The 14,782-nt window shown below is 47.1% G+C and overlaps 1 protein-coding gene across 2 annotated transcripts in view; it reads left to right on the top strand.

Moving 5' to 3' along the window:
- Positions 1 to 14,782, top strand: part of FRMPD3 (FERM and PDZ domain containing 3) — a 92,566-nt gene that overhangs the window by 55,886 nt on the left and 21,898 nt on the right. For both annotated transcript variants that reach the window (XM_032250904.1, XM_032250903.1), the window contains 3 exons: positions 655 to 744; positions 2,417 to 2,596; positions 14,374 to 14,518. In XM_032250904.1, the coding sequence (XP_032106795.1) occupies positions 655 to 744; positions 2,417 to 2,596; positions 14,374 to 14,518 (415 nt within the window). The remainder of the gene's footprint in view (positions 1 to 654; positions 745 to 2,416; positions 2,597 to 14,373; positions 14,519 to 14,782) is intronic.

The following is a 14,782-nucleotide window of genomic DNA, read 5'->3' as shown; positions in this document are numbered from 1 at the left end:
ATGAGTGTCAGTCCTGAAGGTAACCTGGCTGTCACCCTGACACAGGTGGGAATGTCAAGGCAATGACTGGCTAGAGAAGAGGGATGGATAGATTGGAAAAGGAGATGGGGGTAAGAATCCAGATGCTCTGGTAGCTGGTGGCCCTCACATGAAACGATTAAGGAGTCCAATGTGACTCACAGGTTTCTGGCGCGATTCCCAGGGGATGCTAATAGAGACCAGGAATGCCTGAAGTGCAGTTATGGAACTTAGGAGTACTTAGTATGAAAGGTATTGAGCGGGATCCCCAGCTGGGGAATGACCAGAATCTAGGTGACTCTAGGAGTCTGAAAGATCTCAGGAGAGAGGTATAGATTAGGTGGGGCATCAGAGTTAGTTGGAACTAAACCCAAAACAAAATGAGTAAGCTGGATAGTTTAGGAATGAAGATCAGGAAGTAGGAGAAGGTTTTAGAAAGGGAGATGAGATGCTAGAGGGAAGAGCTGTGCAAACTTGAACCTTCCTGCAGTTTTATGGAGGGCGTCTTCACATCTCCACAGTGTCACTTGCTGACAGGTGACTGTCCCAGGATGTTGAGACTCCTCGTTGAGAACATGGCTTTGCTTTTCCTGTGCTCCTCAGGCTTCTCATATTTCTGAATGGGTTTTTCCACAGGGCTCTGCAATTCAGGCAAAGCTCCAGTATCTACGAATTCTGAATGAACTTCCTACCTTCACGGGCGTTTTGTTCAACACTGTGGGCCTGGTCAGTGGGGCAAGATGGGGGGATGTGGGGAGGGAGCCCTTTGTTGGCTCTTGTCCTTGGGTGTAGGGGCAGGAGGGGCAAATATTTCTAAAGGCCTGCCTTCCTCTTCCTCCTCCTTCTACCTCTCCCCTCCCTGGCCCTGCCTCTGGTAAAATAATAAAGTGGGAGGAGATACTTGTCTTGAGTATCCCTCCATGACCTTTTTTTGTTCCTCTTCCTCAATTTTGGGGCTCAGCAAACTTTTTCCATGAAGGGCCAGATAGTAAACATTTTAGGTTTTACAGGCAGGCCGTATGGGCAACTGCGGCAACTACTCAGCTGTGAGATCATGAAAGCAGCTACAGACATGCATAAACAAATGGGTGTGGCTATGTGCCAAAAACCATAGACATGAAAATTTGAATTTCATGTAGTTTTCACATGTCACAAAACATGCCTCTTCTGATTTTTTTCTCAACCATTAAAAAATGTAAGAACCGTTCTTAGCTCCTGAGCCATAAAAAATAGGTGGTGGTCGGGATTTGGCCCATGGGCCATAGTTTGGCAACCCCTGCTCTATTTCATTTTTGTTACACATACTCCTGCAGTCCCCTACCCTAAGTTTCCTGAGTCCTTCTATTTCCCCTGCTTGCCCAGCACCTCTGCTGCAGGAACAAGGCTCTGGGGCGGGGCACAGCTGGCCCCAGTCTAAGACTGTGCCCCAGGCTAGTTTACCCTGGTGAAACAGAATGCAAATGGTCTTGCTGATTGGATCCAGGTGCTTGTCTTGCTCCCAGGGGTACACTGTCAGCTAGTGCGGCACAACGATGGAAAGCTACTTATCAAAGTGCCTATAGACAGACACAAGAGGTTCCTCAGAGTGATGCTAATACCAGGGAATGGGCCACCAGAGGACCCAGGCTTGGTTGCTCCAAGGAGTCTGTCAATACCTCGTAAGCAAATCCAGCCCTTCAGGCCAAGAGGTAGCCATTTACATATGGGGATTGGCAGAACACTGAAAGCCCACTGTCCCCTCCCACCTCCTTCATATGCCATCAAATCTTTCTCCCACCCACCTACCAGTGCTAAAACTTCTATCGACCACACCTCCTAGAGTGCCCATTAATAGGCAAATCTCTGCTTAAGGAGGGAGGCTGCCATGAAGTACCCAATCAACCCTGAACACCTTAGGCAGAGTTACTGTGCCAGTTTAGATTTTGGCCTGGGTGAGAAGCGCAAGTCTGAGTGGCTGTTGGTAGGGGGAGAGTAAAGACTAGACATGGGATGCCACCGTCTCAGGCAGAGCACTGGGTGGGGGCCTCGAATGGCCTGCAGCAACAAATGGAAAGTCCCTGGGGCTTGGTAGGGAAGGGTGCCCCAAAGGCCCCCCGAACAAACCTCACCAACTTCACTATTTTGCTAGAGCCAGTCCTGCTGCTGCACTCTTTACTCGACCTGCTGCTGACGCTAAGGTGTCCATTTGGACCCATAATCTGGGGCTCTGTCCCAGGAACCATTTTCTGTCCCAGACCATTTTCCCCTCAAGGCTGTCCTGTCTGGCACTGAGCCCCAGATATTTTCAGATCCCACCAGCAGAGTCCAATGCATGTTTTCTATTTCCTCCTCCTGCCTCGTCTCCCCAACTCCTCCACCCTTCTTTCTGTGAATACTGCCTGCCATTCTTGGGCATCAGGACGAGAAGCAGTCGGCCACCACTCTCCTGGTGGGACCCCGTCATGGCATCAGCCATGTTATTGACCTCAAAACCAACCTCACCACTGTGCTGTCCGAGTTCAGCAAGATCAGCAAGATCCAGCTGTTCCGGGAGAACCAGGGCGTGGCCCGGGTGGAGACCAGCATCATGGATGCCAAGGTAAGCCCTGCTTTGAGGGTCTCCTTCTGTCCAGGAACAGGCCTTGGGAATAGAAGAAGTAAACTTGAGAAAGAGAATTTGAGTTTGTTACGTGAGGTTCAATGATTCTGAAGTGGTTCGACCCTGGGCCTCTTTGGGCTAATCTTTCTGTCCCTTCTCAGCCCTTTAGCACATGCTGTTTTGATCACAAGTAAGTTCAGCCAGCACTAGGGAAGGCTAGGGAGGGTCAGATCAGCCCGACACAGTTCTTCAGCACAGGGCAGGGAAACTGGAGAATTTGGGGCTAACCCCAGGCCACTGCTTCCCCTCTTTCTCATATCATAGCACACATGTAAAATTATATTCACAGGCCAGCGTGGTGGCTCACGCCTATAATCCCGCACTGTGGGAAGCCAGGGTGGGCAGATCACTTGAGTCTAGGAGTTTGGGATCAACCTAGGCAACGTAGTGAAACCCTGTCTCTACAAAAAATACAAAAATTAGCTGGGCATGGCAGCACACACCTGTGGTCCCAGCTACTCAGAAGACTGAGGTGGGAGGATCACCTGAGCCAGGGAGGTCGAGGCTACAGTGAGCTGTGATTGTACCACTGCACTCCAGCCTGGGCAACAGAGTGAGACCCTGTCTCAAAAAAAGAAAAAAGAAAGAAAAAGAAAAAAGAAAAGAATATTCATGTAGAACGTTGGGGTATATGGAGCAGCCCCAGAGATTCTGTCCACCCCACATTCTGCCTGGCTGCCCCAGAAACTGTAGGAATGAATATCTTGGCGCATCTCTACCCATTCCGTGTGCACACCAGTTGGGGGGCCCTGCCGTAGGCACATGCACCTTGAGTCATTGAAGAGGGAGTGTCTGAGCATGCGAACAGAACAGAGAGGGCCTGGGAAGACGGGGAACATGCAGAACCTTGTCCTTATTTCACCTCCCAGAGTCCAGCCCTTCCAGAACCTTAGATTCATTCCCATAGATCGGCTCCTTCAGACTGGCAAGCAGCTGTCGCCTGTGCAAAGTCTGGCAGTCTTGGTCAGCCGCCCCCTCCACAGCTCTCCTGTTTGAATACCAGTGACCAGCGTGGGCGGGGGGCAGGCCTGCCTGCCAGCTGGCGGAAGCTCTTAGAGGAGTTGCAACTTTCCTTTCTTAAACGATTTCCCAGGGGGAGATGTTGGTAGCAGATTAAGAGGTGGAGTGTTTGCTGTTTCTAAAAGAGCAAATTATTTGCTTTATTTTTGTCTTTGTGAAACCCAGAATGCTTTAATATGTTAATTTTTCCACCTGTGAGTCACAGGATCCCCATTGGTTTAAGAACTGGCTTGGAGCCGATGTTTAATTGGCTTGTGGCTACCTCCTCAACCAATGGTTGCTGCCCTCCTCAGATGTTGTTGGGTAAAAAGCCAAATGGACTGGCAGAGAAGCGGGGAGGGAAGACAAGGCAGGCAGGAGAGATGTGGCTTCCTGAGAAATAAAAGGGGTTTAAAATAGAGACACAGCCTTCCAACTGAGTCTTCTGTGTTCTGAGTGATTCTCAACATTGACTGCACAGTAGAGTTTCCTTAAATGCTTTAAGAAAAAAGCAGATGCCTGAGTCCTACTCTCAGAGATTATGATTTTATTTGTCATAGATGAAGCCCAGGCATCAGGATTTATTTATTTTTTTCAGTTTCCTAGGTGATTGTGTAATGCAACCACTTTGAGAATGCACAGGCTTGAGACCTATATGACCAAAGCTCTGGGAGGAAACAGGTTGAACAGGGAGCAGTGGGCGCTGCCTGAGTGAGGAGCACTATGCTAATTTCTAGGAGTGATCCAGCCACAGTTATGGAATGAATGCTGCCCTGGAGAGGCTACACTCAAAATAGATGATACTGTGGTGGAAGGATGATGACATTGGGGAGACTAGATTCACAAAGACACATGACCTGCCTTAAAAGCACAACATCAGAACATGTATAGAGCTCTGGAATCGGATTAGGCTCAAATCCCAGCTCTACTACTTTCTAGCTGTGTGACCTTGAGAAAGTGCCTTAACCTCTCTGAATCCCAGTTCCCTCAACTGCAAAACGAAATGCCTATCTCAAAAGTTGTTTGTCAGGATTTTTTTTTTTTTTTTATTTTAGAGATGGGGGTCTCGCTATGTTGCCCAGGCTGAACTTGGACTCCTGGGCTCAAACAGTCCTCCCGCATCTGCCTCCCAAACTACTGGGATTACAGGCATGAGCCAGCCACCGCATCTGGCCTGTTGTGAGTATTAAATGAGAAAATGTACATAAAATGTCTTAGCACACTGCCCGGCGCACAATAAGTGCTCAGTGAATGAGACTTGTTATTTTTTCAAAAGCAAAACATCAGTAAAGAAAAAGTAATATGCCGCAAATGTTATAGACAAGCGTGATGTGGAACACTGAACAAAAGAACAGGAAGGAGTTAACCAGATCTGGCTTCCCACAAGAGGGTGTTTTAAGCTGGATCTTGAAGTGATAGGCATGAATTAGCAGAGAGAAGTGGGATGTGTTCAAAGGCAAGGAGCAAGCACAGAAATAAGCAAGCCATATGTGCAGGTCGATAAGCATAGTTGCTTGGCTGGAGAGGAGAATAACGAGAAAAGAGATTGCAGAGATTGGGGGTGGGCAGAACAAGTTGGTTAAAAGCCTCAAAGGCCAGTCCATGGAATTTAGATTCAATGTGGTAGAACAGTGAGAATATATGATACGTCTTTGAGCAGAGGGGTGATCAAATAAAAGCTGACTTGGACCAGGGTGCAAGATGGGTGAGAGCAACGCTAATGTGGAGCTAGGGCACTGAGGAGGGATCATGGCACTAGTCCAGGGGTGAAGGGACAAAGGCCTGTGCTGGAAGGACAGCAGTGATAATGAGAAAAAAAAAAAAAGCAGATGTGAAACACACAAAATCAGTAAGATGTGGGTGCATATTCTCCCCTGCATACCACTCTTGCACAGACAATGCACACGTCTTATGACACCTAGCCCTGCTGCCTATTTCATGGGTCCCAAGTGCTCTGAAGAATGGTGCTGTGTGCCCAGCAGAAGCAAAATAGATGATATTGTGGTGGAAGGAAAAAGGGAAGATTGAGGGAGAAAAAAAAGATCAAGGTTTTGATTCAACAGTCATTTGGTATGAACTTGCTGTTGCTGGGAAGCATGCTAAACACAGATTTTTTTGTTTTTTATAAAGAGGCTGGGCACAGTTGCTCACGCCTGTAATTCTAGCACTTTGGGAGACCAAGGCAGGCGGCTAACTTGAGGTCAGGAGTTTGTAACCAGCCTGGCCAACATGGTGGAATCCCATTTACACTGAAAATACAAAAAAATTAGCCAGGTGTGGTGGCACACAATTGTAATCCCAGCTACTTGGGAAGCTGAGGCAGGAGAATTGCTTCAACCTGGGAGGCAGAGGTTGCAGTGAGCCGAGATCATGCCATTGCATCTCAGCCTGGGGGAAAAAGTGAGACTGTCTCAAAAAACTTTAAAAAATTAAAAGAGAAAAAATCATGGCTTGCTGGGTACAGTGGCTCATGCCTGTAACCCCAGCACTTCAGGAGGCAGAAGTGGGAGGATAACGTGAACCCAGGAGTTTGAGACCTACCTGGGCAATATAGTGAGACCCTGTTCTCCACAAAAATTAAAAAAAAGAGAGAGAGAGAAAATCATGGCTCCTTGCCTTCAAGAAGCTTACCTAGCTTGGAGGATAGAAATGCACAAATACGGCCGGGCGCGGTGGCTCACGCTTGTAATCCCAGCACTTTGGGAGGCCGAGGCGGGTGGATCACGAGGTCAAGAGATCGAGACCATCCTGGTCAACATGGTGAAACCCCGTCTCTACTAAAACTACAAAAAATTAGCTCGGCATGGTGGCGCGTGCCTGTAATCCCAGCTACTCAGGAGGCTGAGGCAGGAGAATTGCCTGAACCCAGGAGGCGGAGGTTGCGGTGAGCGGAGATCGCGCCATTGCACTCCAGCCTGGGTAACAAGAGCGAAACTCCATCTCAAAAAAAAAAAAAGAAAGAAAGAAATGCACAAATACGGCCGAGCATGGTGGTTCACGCCCGTAAGCCCAGCACTTTGGGAGGCCAAGGTAGGTGAATCACCTGAGGTCAGGAGTTCAAGACCACCCTGGCTGACATGGCAAAATGCTGTCTCTATGAAAAATACAAAAATTAGCCACACGTCCTGGCATACACCTGTAATCCCAGCTACTCTGGAGGCTGAGGCAAGAGAATCTCCTGAACCCGGGAGGTGGAGGTTGCAGTGAGCTGAGAACGCGGTACTGCACTCCACCGTGGGTGACAGAGTGAGACTCTGTCTCAAAGAAAACAAGAAATGCACAAATACATGGCACACTATACCATAGGAGAGGTACCAAGACCATGTTAGGGGAGCACAGGGGAGGACAAAATTCTGGCTGGGGGTATTAAGGAAAGCTTCTTATATCAGCAGTATTTGTGTTTTGTTAGACGTGGCTCTGGCAATGAGTTGGGAGAGCAGGGTTGGGAAGCTTCTTACTGGAGAATGGCTCAGTAAGAATCTATCCACTGGGCCGGTGGTGTGCTCGAGCTGGCTCACACACTGCATCCGAGCCAGCTGGGCACATCTCTCCCCAACTCTTTGTTCAGTGCCATCATGTTGATAGTTTGAAAGCAGCCATGGTGGGAGTATGTACACCAGGGAAATTGGCCAATGCTACAAATTACTACTGGAAAGAACTGGCTGTGGGCCGGGTGCAGTGGCTCACGCCTGTAATCCCAGCACTTTGTGAGGCTGAGGTGGGTGGATTGTTTGAGGCCAGTAGTTCCAGACCAGCTTGGCCAACATGGCGAAACCCCATGTCTACTAAAAATACCTAATTAGCCAGGCATGGTGGCTTGTGCTTGTAATCCCAGCTACTCGGGAGGTTGAGGTGGGAGGAAGGCTCGAGCCTGGGAGGCAGAGGTTGCAGTGAGCCATGATCATGCCACCATACTCCAAGTTTGGGTGAAAGAGCAAGATCAAGAAGGAGAAAAAAAGAGAGAGAGAGAGGAAGGAAGGAAGGAAAGAAGGAAGGAAGGAAGGAAGGAAGGAAGGAAGGAAGGAAGGAAGGAAGGAAGGAAGGAGGGAAGGAAGGGAGAAAGAAACTGGTTGTGAAATATTTACCAGCACACCACTGCATAGAATACACTGAAGAAGGACTGTCTGAACATCCTCAACAGGGGACATGAAAGTTAGAAACCAGACTTGGCCCATTTCCCCCTAGATAGACTCTGGTCTGGGAATATTCTAGAAGGGTCTGGTGAAATTAAGATGATTCATATAAAGTAGTTCTCAGCCCTGACTGCACATTAGAATCACATGTAAAAATTTAAAAGCCACTGGATGCCCAGACTCTTGCTCCCAAACCATAAAAAAAATCAGAATTGGCCGGGCGCGGTGGCTCAAGCCTGTAATCCCAGCACTTTGGGAGGCCGAGGCGGGTGGATCACGAGGTCAAGAGATCGAGACCATCCTGGTCAACATGGTGAAACCCCGTCTCTACTAAAAATACAAAAAATTAGCTGGGCATGGTGGCGTGTGCCTGTAATCCCAGCTACTCAGGAGGCTGGGGCAGGAGAATTGCCTGAACCCAGGAGGCGGAGGTTGCGGTGAGCCGAGATTGCACCATTGCACTCCAGCTTGGGTAACAAGAGAGAAACTCCGTCTCAAAAAAAAAAAAAAAATCAGAATTTTGGGGAGCTGGGGCCCAGGAGTACACAGGTCTTTACCACTTCCAGGTGATCTTTTTTTTTCCCGAGAAGCAGTCTCGCCCAGTTGCCCAGGCTGAAGAGTAGTGTCGTGATCTTGGCTCACTGCAACCTCAGCCTCCAGGGTTCAAGTGACTCTCCTGCCTCAGCTTCCTGAGTAGCTGGGATTACAGGCACGTGCCAACACATCTGGCTGATTTTTTGTATCTTTAGTAGAGATGGGGTTTCACCATGTTCGCCAGACTGGTCTCAAACTCCTGACCTCATGATCCGCCCACCTCCGCCTACCAAAGTGCTAGGATTAGCCGTGAGCCATCGTGCCTGGCCTTCCAGGTGATTCTAATTCGTATCTGGCTTGAGGACCACTGCCTTAAGTGATATTCTGCCTTGCCCCCAAATTGGCTGGCTGTGCCCAATTAGCCTTTTCCAATGCTGTCAAGGCAAGAATCAAATCTACTGATCCCTTGGGTCTCTAAACCATCATCTTGTACCCTTCCCCTCCAGGCCCCTGGATTCCATCCTTTTCCTGTTTTCAGGGATTCTAGAGTAAGCCAAGGCTACCCCAGGGAAAATCCTTTTCCTAGTTGGCATCTCAGAGTGCTAAGTGTCTGATAGGTCCCAGGGTATCCTGGGAAGATGTGGCTGGAGTATGTCAAATTAGTCCCTGCTGTATCTTCTCCTGGTTGGCTCATGCCTCCAACTCCATTCTCCTTTCCTCATGCTGCATTTGAAGATGGCCTGGGCATATTAATTAGTTTTCACTCAGCTTACTTGCTCTTAGTGGAGCAAACATGAGGTAGTATTCAAATATCTTTCTTCAAGAGATGGCAGCCTGGGAGTGAGGCATCCATGGGCCATTACCATATCCCATTACCACAGAAGCACATAAGGTGGAAAAAGACATCATCAAAAGAATGTCCCAAGGGATATCTTGTGGCCCAGCATGTCTCCTATTCTCATGTTTGAGCTGTATTGCTCTAGCGCTTTCTGTAGGGACAAGCGTTACATTACATATCATGATTATTAAAATCCTATCTAAAATAAAAAGTTGTTTTTGAAGGTTTCTAAGGAACCTGTCCAAGCTCTTTGTTTGCCTGCTTTTGATTTCATTTTTACCTGTTGGCAAAAATTTCATTTTTCTGTTGGCAAAAAGTGCATCTGTGTTCCTTTTACTGCGAGCTGCATTTGGCCCATGCTGGGGCCAAGTTGGCTGTCTGGGGATGCCAAGGAGAGGCTCCTGATGAGCTGTGCTGTGCTGAGCCAGCTGGGGATGTGCTTGGCCCTCTCTGTGCACAGGATTTTGTGTTCGTGCTGTTTTATTACTGACACTGGCCTATATTGGAGTAAGAGGGGAAATTGAAGTGGTTAGACAATTAAGTCAATCAGCCATTCTCACAGCCTCCAGTCAGTAATTCTGCCCATTAGCCATCCAGCCAACCAGCCAGGTAGCTCAGCAGTCAGAATGTGAGGCTGTTAGACATTCTGTCTGTCCTGAGCTGGCTTGTCAACCAGGGCATGAGTGAGTCAGACTGCTCTGCAGCCAGCCAGCTCATCAGTCAGCCAGCCATTCGGCCTCTACTTTGGTCAAACGGTCTCACATTATATTTGCCAGCCGATGCTATTTTCTGAAAGCTGTCTCCAGCTTCTGAAACCAAATTAGTCACACACGCACACATTCACACTTACCCACCCACGTACCACTCCAGGACATTCTACGTTTGGGTAGCTCTCTATGCGTTTTCCTCAAAGTACTTATCACACCTCACAGTTATATTTATTTGCATGGTTACTTGATTTGGGTTATGTCTTATTTCTTGCTCGATTGTAATCTCCATGAGGGCAGGAACTAGGTTGGCCCAGTTCTGGAATGAATGGATGCATCTTTCACTTGATCATGTTCTCCAGGAGGCATCTAGCCACTTTATGGCAGCTTGTGGGGTGGACAAAGCAGGGAACAGCATTTCAGTCAGAGGAAACAGCATAGGTTAAGGTGTGAAGATGTGAAAGAACATGAGGAACTGTAAATACTTTGTCATTGCTGGAGTATAAGGTGAGGGACAGTGATGGGAGGGGAGCACCGGTAGAGTTAATGGAAGATTGGGTCCAGGTCCTGAAGGGCTTTTTATGTCATTGTAAGGCAGTTGGATTTTTTCCTACAAGTGATGAGCTATTGAAGATTTTAAATGACAATGAGGCTTGTGCTTTAGAAGGAGCCTTCAGACTTTAGGAGGCTGAGGCGGGTGGATCACTGGAAGTCAGGAGTTCAAGACTAGCCTGGTCAACATGGTGAAACCCCGTCTCTACTAAAAATACAAAAAATAGTCAGGTGTGGGGGCACACACCTGTAATCCCAGCTACTTGAGAAGCTGAGGCAAGAGAATCACTTGAACCCAGGAGGCAGAGGCTGCAGGGAGCAGAGACTATGCCATTGCACTCTAGTGTGGGTGTCAGAGTAAGACTCTGTCTTGAAAAAAAGAAAGAAAGAAAGAGGCTATGGGGTCATTCAGGGCCGAGGATGGTGGCTCGTGCCTGTAATCTCAGCACTTTGGGAGGCTGAGGTGGGAGGATCACTTGAGGCTAGGAGTTTGAGACCAGCCTGGGCAACATAGTAAGACCATGTCTCCACTACTGCTATGACTACTACTACTAATAATAATAATAAAGTAGAAAGAAACTTCAGGCAACAATACGGAGGTGAAGTGGCTTCAAGTGGGTAGAAACTAGAAGGAGAAAGACCAGTCAGGAGGTTATTGGAGGTCTTTGGGTTAGTGTGTCCCAACCTTTTCCATATCATGAGAAATATCACACTTTATGTGACAAAACATACAGACAAACAAGGCATACATAAAAACTAGATGAGGCAGCTTGTGGCCAGAAGCAATAGGACTAAGAAAACGAGAGGCTCAGCGTCTCAGCACATTGGCCACCCACTCACATGTACCTTGAGGAGTTTCGATCTGGGAGGAAGACAATAAGGTCCTGAAACGAAATGGTGGCAGTAGGGATGGCTGTGATGTGAATGCTCCTGAGGCAAGCCTAGTGAGTCTTGGGCCCTTGTGGTAATGGTGGTAGCCACCATTTACACCCAAACCTTTGTATCTGTATATCCTTCTGCCATCAGTAGCAGGGGGTACAGCAAGAAGGGGGTATCTGACTCCCTGGCCCCCAAGTTCATTTCCTTTTCATACTTTTTTTTTTTTTTCTGTATGCCAGTTTGGCCATTGTCTTGTGACTGACAAGCATTCACTCTCTGGAGGTATGAACAGCTCCTCTACCCCTTTCCAATAATGACTAAAAAGTAGTACCTCATCTCTGGCCCCTTTCTCACTGGAAAAAAAAAAAAAAACAGTTGTTCCTCAGGGTAAAAAGTGTTCCTTTTTCCTCCTAATGGTATTGCATGAACTTCACAGGAGCATCACTAACTTCTTGCCTATGGGGCAAAGTCCAAATGCCTTATGGTGGCATGCATTGTAATTGGATGTACAATAACTATGAAAGAATCCAAGTTAGTATTTGATCCAACGCAAGATTGTGTAGTATAGACATAGCACCATATGATTTCTGCAATGGGAAAAGAATTGAAGGGAGTAGACTGAATTCAAGGGACATGCTGATTTTTGAATCGCCAGCATGGAGGTTAAAGCAGACACCCTGATGGAGAATTGAAGGCTGTAGACTGAGCCTAGGATATAGCTAGGGTGAGGAGGCTGCACATGAAGAGCCAGCCAAAGAGAGGTGAAGATGGTCAGATTACAGAACAAGAACACAGCTCACAAAAAGAGAAGCCAAGAGAAGAATTTCCAAAGGTGATCGCTGTTGGCAGATGTAATAACTTGAGACGTGTGATGAATGAACTGTTTCTAGCTGTGAAGAAGTTTCACTTCTGTGGGTGCTATGGCTCATGCCTATAATCCCAGCACTTTGGGAGGCCAAGGAGGATCACCTGAGCCCAGGAATTCAAGACCATCCTGAGCAACATAGTGAAACCATGTCTCTATTAAAAAAAAAAAAAGGCAAAAAAGAAGTTTCACTCCTAGATCAGGTGGCTAACTATGGTCCACGAGTCAAATCTGACTCACTGCCTGTTTCTGTAAATAACATTCTATTAGAACACAGCCATGCCTATTTGTTTACTTTACAGATTATCTGTGGCTATTTCCACACTATATACAATGGCAGAATTGTTGTGACCCGCACTGCGTAAAATATTTACTCTCTAGCCCTTTACAGAAAATGTGTGTAGACCCCTGGCCCATATGAACTACAAAATTTATCTCAGACTCTCTGTTGGAATCCTGGGAAAAAAGAAAACTGGTGCAACTTTAGCTAACAGCTGAGCTAGTTTGGAATCAGAATTGTGCCCAAGGTAAGGGTGATTCAGACAAAGAAGGCTAATCTAGTTAGTGATCAAGTTCTAACAGGTCTTCATAATGTCCCTTCCTTTTTACTGGACCAGCCACCACCCTAGTGGAGGCCCTAACTACCTCTCTCCTAGACTGTTGCAGTAGCCTCCTCATTGGTCAGAGAAGGACCTCATTTCCCCTGCCTAATTCTCCTGGTTCTTAATACCTGGTCTGGGTGATCCACAGCCCCATGGCTCCCTCTTTAGCCAGTCTTCAGTGATCTTTATCTGGAAACCACTACCCTATTACAAGGAGAATGTCCCCAAGGCTGACTTCAATCTCACTCAAGCTTAATCAAGCCACAGTTAAAATTATAATACAGATACTAGTAGGTTTTCTTGAAATGGTGCTGATTTTCTTGAATAGCATTGCCTGGTCTCTAAACAGTTAACCAGTTAACCCCAGGACTAATCTGACCGATTTAGAGTTAGGAACAGAAGTCAACAATGTATGCCAGTATTTCCCAAGGTGGGTTAACAGCAACAACAACAACAATAACACAACAATCTTGTTACTATGAGATGTTCAATAAAGATAGATATTTGAGGTCAAATAAACTCAGAAAACTTCGAATAATAAAGCCTGTCTTTTGAGGTTTCCTGGTACACAACTATATATTAAAAGGTCTTAAGAATTCTCATAGTAAATCTGTCTGCTTAGTGTTATTTAACCCAATGTCACAAACATATTTGACCAAGGAGCTCTTTTAAGAAACACTGACTAACATCTTGAGGACACGGAGAAATAAAGGAAAGGGGATAGAGCATGACACTCTTTTTTTTTTTTTTTTTTTTTTTTTGACATGAAGTCTCACTCTACCACCCAGGTTGGAGTGCAGTGGTACAACCTCAGCTCACTGCAACCTCCACCTCCCTGATTCAAACGATTCTCCTGCCTCAGCCTCCTGAGTAGCTGGGATGACAGGTGCCTGCCACCACGCCCAGCTAATTTTTGTATTTTTAGTAGAGACGGGGCTTCACCATGTTGACCAGGCTGGTCTCAAACTCCTGACCTCAGATGATCTGCCCACCTCAGCCTCCCAAAATGTTGAGATTACAGGTGTGAGCCACCATGCCCAGCTGAGCATGACACTCCAAGCTGAGCTGCAGGCCGAAAAGACTTTGGCTCAAAAGGCAGAGTTACGACTTGATTCCACAGAGATTCCTCTATGTCCAGGGAGGTGTTCTGGGTGTTAAAGGGACATGTGAAGATGAGCAAGACATAGCTCTTGCATCCAAGGGGCTTAGAATTGAGGGTGTTCCAGGCCGTTCTGAAGTCTAACCTAGATTCTTAGCTTTACCCCCGCTCTCCCAGCTGGCCTGTACATCTGCTGAGCCCTGGCAAACACAAATACAGCTACATAGCAGTCACATGAAGTTATATAATTTTAGTCCTTTTCAGTAAAGGTAGTTCATTAAATGTATAAGTAAAGGTTGATTTAATTTTGATACCTGGATAAGAGGTTATTACAAAGAAATTCTCAAATCAGAAGAAACTATTTGTCGAGCCATGTGCCTCAGTTTTTGGTTCAGAAAGTATGGTTCCTGTAACTATGCAAGTCGTCTTTTCCTAGCTACCATGCCTCTGGAAATGTATCTGTCTCCCTCCTTCCCATGTCTTCATGTTTATTCCCTTCTCTTCTGCAGCCTCTGGTGCTGTTGATGGAGTGGCCCGAAGCCACCAATTTTGCCTGCCTGATCGCGGGGTACTGCCGCCTCCTGCTGGATTCCAGGAAGATGGTCTTCTCCAGGCCTGCCAGCCAGCCACTTCCACCTCCAATGATCAAGGCAGGTAGGGCTCAACCTCGGTTGGTTTTTGGTGTGCCAGAGGCCTTTTGGACCCTGGAGACACGGAGGGAAGAACTTCTCTGCCTTAGTGTTCACCCCGTGCCCACAGTGCCTGATTTGCCAGGAGCCAACACTGTAGCACCATATCGTAGCTGGCACAGCCCAGTGGGAAAGACAGCTGGCCTTCACATGTACCTGTTCTACAGAGGATACCTGTGACAACATTGTGATTGAGTCAGCCAATGAATGTATGATTAAAACAGCAAAC

This window comes from Sapajus apella, unplaced genomic scaffold (assembly GCF_009761245.1).
Source record: "Sapajus apella isolate SASKATOON/1434 unplaced genomic scaffold, GSC_monkey_1.0 scaffold73, whole genome shotgun sequence".
Classification (NCBI taxonomy): domain Eukaryota; kingdom Metazoa; phylum Chordata; class Mammalia; order Primates; family Cebidae; genus Sapajus; species Sapajus apella.
The sequence above is the reverse complement of the archived record's forward strand: the minus strand, read 5'-3'. Positions and strand labels throughout refer to the sequence as shown.